Source organism: Fragaria vesca, linkage group LG2 (genome assembly GCF_000184155.1).
Source record: "Fragaria vesca subsp. vesca linkage group LG2, FraVesHawaii_1.0, whole genome shotgun sequence".
NCBI classification, from domain to species: domain Eukaryota; kingdom Viridiplantae; phylum Streptophyta; class Magnoliopsida; order Rosales; family Rosaceae; genus Fragaria; species Fragaria vesca.
In genome coordinates this window covers 14,740,637-14,748,147 of record NC_020492.1, presented here as the reverse complement: position 1 = coordinate 14,748,147, position 7,511 = coordinate 14,740,637, and the positions used below count along the sequence as shown (strand labels likewise).

The 7,511-nt window shown below is 39.1% G+C and overlaps 1 protein-coding gene across 1 annotated transcript; it reads left to right on the top strand.

Moving 5' to 3' along the window:
• Positions 1-3,984: 3,984 nt before the first annotated feature.
• On the top strand, positions 3,985-5,791 carry LOC101304055. Its single transcript, XM_004290496.1, has 2 exons — positions 3,985-5,344; positions 5,456-5,791. The coding sequence occupies exon 1, from the start codon at positions 4,020-4,022 to the stop codon at positions 5,319-5,321; it is 1,302 nt and encodes a 433-aa protein (XP_004290544.1). The 5' UTR covers positions 3,985-4,019; the 3' UTR covers positions 5,322-5,344; positions 5,456-5,791.
• Positions 5,792-7,511: the final 1,720 nt, after the last annotated feature.

The following is a 7,511-nucleotide window of genomic DNA, read 5'->3' as shown; positions in this document are numbered from 1 at the left end:
CTAATTAGCCAATTATATATGGCACTATGCATGTTTTTTCTTCGTACATATTTTGCTCTCACAATTAAGTACAAGCAAATCTTTACTTCTTCTTTTTTTTTCTTTTTTTTTATCAAAAGCAAATCTTTAGTTGAAAATGTGTGGATTCAAATAAGAATTTGACGGATCACGGCGCCGCTTACTCTCACTCAACTAGTCAAGTATTTTTCTCGAACTTGTGTCAATTGACGCTCTTTTCTTTTTGTTTTTTAGAAAATATAGATCAAGGGAAGAAAGTTAAGAAATTACAACACCAGAAGACTCTCAATAAAAATAATGATATATAACTGAAATAAAACGGTGAATAAAATCTTTTTAAAGAACAAAACTTCCCTAATTAAATTATGCGACTGATCGATAATTTGATATATTGCCCCCTTTAGAGCACCTCCTCAAACTTATTAGAGAGCTGCGGGTCTTTGCCATTGCACGAAATCCATCGATTCCTTATTTAACTGATCGATCACCGAAAAGTAAAATTAACGTAGATTTGCCCTAACCAGGAGCTCCTTGTTATCATATACAAGTCTTTCTGTTCCAGATACATGCAGTGATGGCTATTCATTTTCATCGATCAAGAACAGATTCAAAGTTAAAACTATAGTCTCTGCATATATCTTGAAGAATAAGAGATCGATCCCCTAATAAATGGGGTAGACTTTTCGAAACGAATCTATATATGTACAAGCGACGAAGTACAAAGATACAAAAATAACAAGAAATAGGAGAGGGATTGATATAGGTCCCCGAGAAAGAGCCAAACCCCAAAGACCTGCAAAGCTATGCATAATATCTTGATCATAAACCAGAAGTAGAGAGATTTTCCTCTTCTCCTTAATGGAAGAACCAAATTCAATTCCATATATATACAGACCGATATATTATAATAGCTACTTGGCAGACAAAGCCTTACGTACTAGAAGAATACAAGCAAGTAAAATGAAAACAAAAAAAGTTTGGCAAACAAAACCAATAATATACTAGAGGACCAACTCTCAATGAGATTATACGGTGCCCATGTATAAATCTATGTCTGTGAGGTTAATTTTAAGCTCAAAAATGGTGTTGCAAAATTGACCAATATTTCTGAGATAATGCATGCATATTCACACCTCGCTCTATTATTCTTCCTATATAATCATATATATCAAAACCTCCACATGCTTCGTACACAGCTCTCCACCTCTCTTATTTCAATTCTGACTAGCAGCTCGAGCGAGCGAGCTTCTTCTAGATTTAGATTTGTCTGCAACCACATGCTAACCCTTCTAAATTCCAAGACCAATTTAGTTTTAAGAAATTTCCAACACCTGTTCTTTTGCTTTGTTTATTTCTAATCTCACTAACTCCCATCGACTGCAATTTTTATATTTATGTTCACAAGCTTTTGTCAAGATCGGAAGGACTTTTGTGATGCAGAAAATCATAGACAAGCCATAACATATAGCAAATACTTTAAAGGGTTTGACCTCTACTATGTGATTAGCTATAATAAATTCTGAATTCCATATTCACTCCAAGATAACTAGCTAAGCTTAGCAATGAAATCTGACTGTCAACTATTAATTTTAAGCTTATTTAAATACGTAACAAATCGAATCTATATCTTTTTTTATCAAACAAACAACTGAAATTAATGCTATAACGAATACAACGAAATCTATCGTAAGTCGAGCTCACGACATCACACTTATAAAAAAGAGACTAATGCTACTAGACTAAATATGGTACATGTATGAAATCTATATCTTTGTTCATTGAGTTTATATGCAAATATCTATACATTGGATATATATATATATATATATATATATATATATATATATATATATATATAGACACACACATGCTATAAACTAAAACTAAAAGTCGTAGCTAGCTAGCTAGTTGATGAGAGTTGAGACCTTCGTTTTCATGTTCTTAGCTGTCTTCTTTCTTCTTTCTTTCCACACTTGGTGTTTTCTTTCTTCACAGTCAAAAGAGCCGAGTTATGAATCTTTTCATTGTTTTATTTCATAGGCTCACTCTTCACCTGCTTTACTACAACTACATCACAACGTAAAGGATTTGATTGATTGATAGGATAGCAACATTTTCTTGACCTTAGTAAGATATAAACCCAATTCAGAGAAAGAAAAAAGATGTATACATTTAGGTATGATCTCTGTATAAATAACACGTACCATCTTCATCAGTAGGTAGCTCGTGCCAGAGGACCACGGAGCAGTGATTGTGAATTATGCATGACTGTGGCCTTTCAACTTTTTAACTACTTGTGTATATCGATGGCGTTCTCGAGTTAACTTTGTCTGTGAATATGAGGAACTTGTAGTAGTAGTAGAATCCCCCACCAGCAAAGAAAAAGTTGCGTGGTACTCGTGTAGCTTAAAACATGAAAAGAATTGAAAGGTAAAGATGAAGAAAACGATTCGGTTTATCATTATCATGGCATTGTGGTCCTGCTGTTTGGTGCAATAGTCAAGTAATATGCCCAAAATAACATCATCCCGAAATTGTAACATTCCTTTCGTACGTCTAAATAATTTTGTATACTTACGGACGAAAATATTAGAACTCGTCAAGTCTGTGAACATGTAAATATTGAAACTTACACTATACAGCATGTGACCGTAACTAATTGTTACTGAATTCGACCACATATATTCACGGCCATGTCAAATTTTCGACAAATATGTTCACCCTCATGTGGTAGAACTTGTTAGGTGTACCAATTTCATTCATCTCTATTATTGAACATGCAAGTACCATTAATTATCTTACTTGATTCGAAAGTTAAACTGAGTTATTACATATGCAATGTCTGCATGAAAAGATAAACAAGGTGAAGTGTGTACAAATATATGCTGCTTAATTAATTGTTTCGATCTTTTGCTATAGTTATTGTCATACAACTTTCAATTAATCTTTGAAGAAAAGGCTAGCTAGCTAAGGGTGTAATTATTTTCTTGTGTACGAAGAAAAAGTGAACGAGTTTAGGTTAAAATGGCTAACATCAGCGTCATAGTAATAGTAGTGATAATTACATGTGTACGTATGCTGACGTGAATGGGCAAATTAAAGATGCATACCAGTCTTCTATAATTTGACTGCACCCAAGCTTAATTATGCCATGAAAGCATCCCTAGCTACTTCATTCTTAGATGATCCAAGTAATCTGAAAATTAATTAGTGCATTTCCGATCAACTCTAGTTTAATTAACATTTTTCTCCTTTCAAAGAATTGTTTTGATCTTATAGCTAGCTAGTCTTTGTTAATGGTCTAAACGATAAATTCTACTTAATTGGTTTATACTACTAGTTTGGAACAACAAGTTAAGAGTAGAGACAATATCTAGTTATCATTCATTGCAATTATGACACCTAATTCGTCTTTGTAAGTGATTAATTAGTGATAAACCACGTTTGATTAAGGCAAATAGGCACTTCAATCCACCCCAAAACATTAATCAGAGAAAAAAATTCGAGTAATGCCATGCAAAATGTGACTGTGACAGACCAGATAGAGCAAAGCCGCCTGGTCCTCGGCACAGCGAGAATCAGAAAAAGTTGGGCAAAACCCACACACGTTTTCGAAGCTTGTTCTCTCTTTCTCAATCATTCATGAAAACCAGAGAATAAATATACCAACTAATTAACTAAGCTATGGAAAAATTGCTCGTTTTGATAGATGGCACTGTATAATATATAGGTTAGCTAGGTTTTATTCTTCAAATTCAATCAACAAAATATTTCCAGTCAATACTTGCTGGCCCCCTATTTGTGTTTTTTTAACACTAGCTAATCTTGTTTTACACCAAAGAGGACTGATAATTGGGCATGTAAATTTGGCACATGATGATGATTACTATATTTTACCCTTAGTTTGATTAGATGGGTAAACACCAAAGCTATATAAAGGGCGTAGAGGCTTCGCATATAGAGCAGAAAACCAAAATCCATCTCCTCTTAAACCCACAAGGATGGGGAAAATGGGGACCTCTCTAGTTTTCAGTCTTCTAGTGGCATTAGTCGCTTTTGCCTCGCAAACCTCCGCAAACTACCCTTACTCCTCTCCTCCACCACCTGCTTCTCCTCCTTACCACTACAAGTCACCACCGCCGCCTCCGCCACCAGTGCACTACGCACCACCCCATCATCCTTACTATCCTCCCAAGTCACCGCCTAAGCCTCCGGTGTACTCTCCACCAAAGCATCCTCATTACCCACCAAAGTCACCACCCTCACCCACACCACCGGTGTACTCGCCGCCTAAGCATCCCCATTACCCACCAAAGTCACCACCTAAGCCTCCGGTGTACTCTCCTCCTAAGCACCCACATTACCCTCCCAAGTCACCTCCCAAGCCTCCGGTGTACCCGCCACCAAAGACACCTGTCTACCACTACAAATCTCCACCACCTCCGTCACCACCACCACCAAAGGTGCCATACCACTACAAGTCTCCTCCTCCTCCATCACCACCACCACCTAAGGTGCCTTACCACTACAAGTCTCCTCCTCCTCCATCACCGCCACCACCGAAGGTCCCTTACCATTACAAGTCTCCTCCACCACCCCCACCACACAAGAAGCCCTACCATCCACACCACTCACCACCACCACCAAAGAAGCCATACCACTACAAGTCTCCACCACCTCCACCACCACCGAAGAAGCCTTACCACTACAAGTCTCCACCACCCCCGCCACCACACAAGAAGCCCTACCACCCACATCACTCACCACCACCACCAAAGAAGCCATACCACTACAAGTCTCCTCCACCACCAACGCCAGTCTACTCACCACCTCACCACCCCTACTACCCCCCCAAGTCACCACCTAAGACACCGGTCTACTCACCACCCAAGCACCCTCATTACCCTCCCAAGTCACCACCCTCACCAACACCACCAGTGTACTCACCACCCAAGCATCCTCACTACCCTCCCAAGTCACCACCCTCTCCAACACCACCCAAGTACTCACCACCCAAGCACCCCCATTACCCTCCTAAGCCACCACCATCCCCAACACCACCAGTGTACTCACCACCTAAGCACCCCCACTACCCTCCCAAGTCACCGCCTTACCACTACAAGTCTCCACCACCGCCTTCTCCTCCTCCTCCAGTCTACTCTCCACCCCACATTCCATACCACTACAAGTCACCACCACCACCACCACCACCACCAACGAAGCCTTACAAGCCTCCTACTCCTCCCGTTCACACTCCACCGGCTTACATCTACTCCTCACCTCCTCCTCCTCACCACTACTAGATAATGAGCTCACTTGCCTCCTGGTAATTAATCTCAATATATCCTTATAGTCCGCTATCAAGTTCAGTGATTTGCTACTGTTTCTTTTGAATAAGCATATCTTAAGCTATCCTCTTTACTTCCATCAATTACAGGTAACGGTGAAGAAGAAGACCAAGAAGAAATAAAGAAGGGGACGTCCAAGGAAGAAAGGAAACCTCATCAATCATGCACACACGAGCAAGATCGAGCAGAAAAGCTAGCGAGTCTCCGCGTGTGTGATGTGAATGTTTTTAGTTTTTATTATTCCTAAATTAGGAGGAAGTTTCATCATCAATCTCTCAATTTCCATGTATTCGACAGTTGTAGTGCACTTCCCATAATCTTCGATTAATTACATATATGTTGTATCTATGTCGTTTGTTTGTTTCACCCTTTCTTCCCAATGGATGAGATCACGTACGTGAATAATAAACATAAATTTCAATACCATTTCCCAAATGTTCCTTTCTCGATCTTATTTCTTTCTGGCTTATTCGATCTCCTTTTTCTTTTTTCTTTTCCTTTATCCTGGTTCGATTGTGACTTATATATGCTTAATAATTTGACACAACTTTGATCATATGTACCAAGAAGAAAATGAATAAAGTGAAAGAAAAAACAGCTGCCCTAGCTAGTCTTTGTTCTGAAATATGATCACACGTATTCATATGAGGGCCAGATGATTGGACCCTCCATGCAATTGAAAATCTGGAAAACAGAAAAACGTGTCACCAAAAGGATCAACATGCAGAGATCCGTATCATGCATACTTATGCTTTCAGCGCTTCAATAATTCTTTTGGAGTGGATTAGTTACGGCATGAATTTAGCTTTTTGGCGTATATATATACACGAAAACGATAGAGTACGCACGTGTGCACTCTTCATAAAGTGTGCATATTTCTCTGTTCGTTATCGTTCGACGCTGACAACGGTGCGCCTCCACCCCAGAAGACTCCAGCAACATCTTCGATTATTTTTCTTTCCTGACGAGTCCGTTTTTTTTCAGTTTTTCGACGAGATTAACTTTATTTAAAGTTTTTTCAGTTTTTCGACGAGATCACCTAAAACTTTAAATAAAGTCGATCTCGCCAGAAACTGGAATTCGGCAGACTCGTCGGGGAGGGAAAGTGATCGGGGATGCTGCTGGAGTCCGCTGGGGTGGAGGCGCGCCGTCGTCGGCGCCGGACGGTGGCGAATGGAATGACGTGCGCACTTTAAGCCGGTGCACACGTGCGCTCTACATCCGGCTTATATATATAATTATATGCAGAAATTCATCTTCAACATGCATTCGTATTATATGTTCGTCGACAAAAAAAACAAGTAGACACTTGTTTAATTTGATGGAGTAACAACATGGACTTCGATTCCTGAAATGATATTACAAGTAATCTTTGTTTCCAATATGCAGAAATTCAGTACTACTGTCATGGCGCAATAACCATCTTGACCCAGAAAAGCAGAAACCATGATACAGATTTATGAGTATCGAGTGTTTTTACCCTAGTAAGTTAAAATTAGGTTGTACATCGAGAGCAGAGGTATAAATTTCTACCTAAACATTACCAAAAGGACGGAGGGTAAAGAGGCTGCAAAATAATGGAATGCTCAGCAGAGAAAGCAAGCTGGCCTGAGTCCCTGACATGAGTCAGTCAGTTTGTCTTATTCTCTACATGTAAATAAAGAGTTTGGACCATGGATTAGCTAGAGCTTTGGTCATGGCCATGGCCATGGCTCCAGTAAGTTAAGAGAGTCCAGAGTCCAGAAGATTGAATAAGCATGCGATGCATTATTAATTCTCTGCACAGCTACCCTGCTATATATATTAATGAGGGCCCTTCTACTAAAGGATCCTTTTTTTTGACATATATAAGGGATCAAGCATTAGATCTACTTTTCAATCACATTTTTCAATCTTAACCGTTCAGTTTTTAGGTCCTAATATGTAGATCACTTCTGCAAAATTTCATCCAAATTGGTGATCGTTAAGGTGTTCAAAACTGCGAATTAAAATTATAGGCATGAACGGTTCAGGTTTGGCAGATTTGATCCATCAATTGATTTCAGTTAGTTCGAAGCCTTAACGATCACCAAATGGGATGAAATTTTGCAGAAATGATCTACATATATACATCTAAATATTGAACGGTGGAGATGTTGATATGTG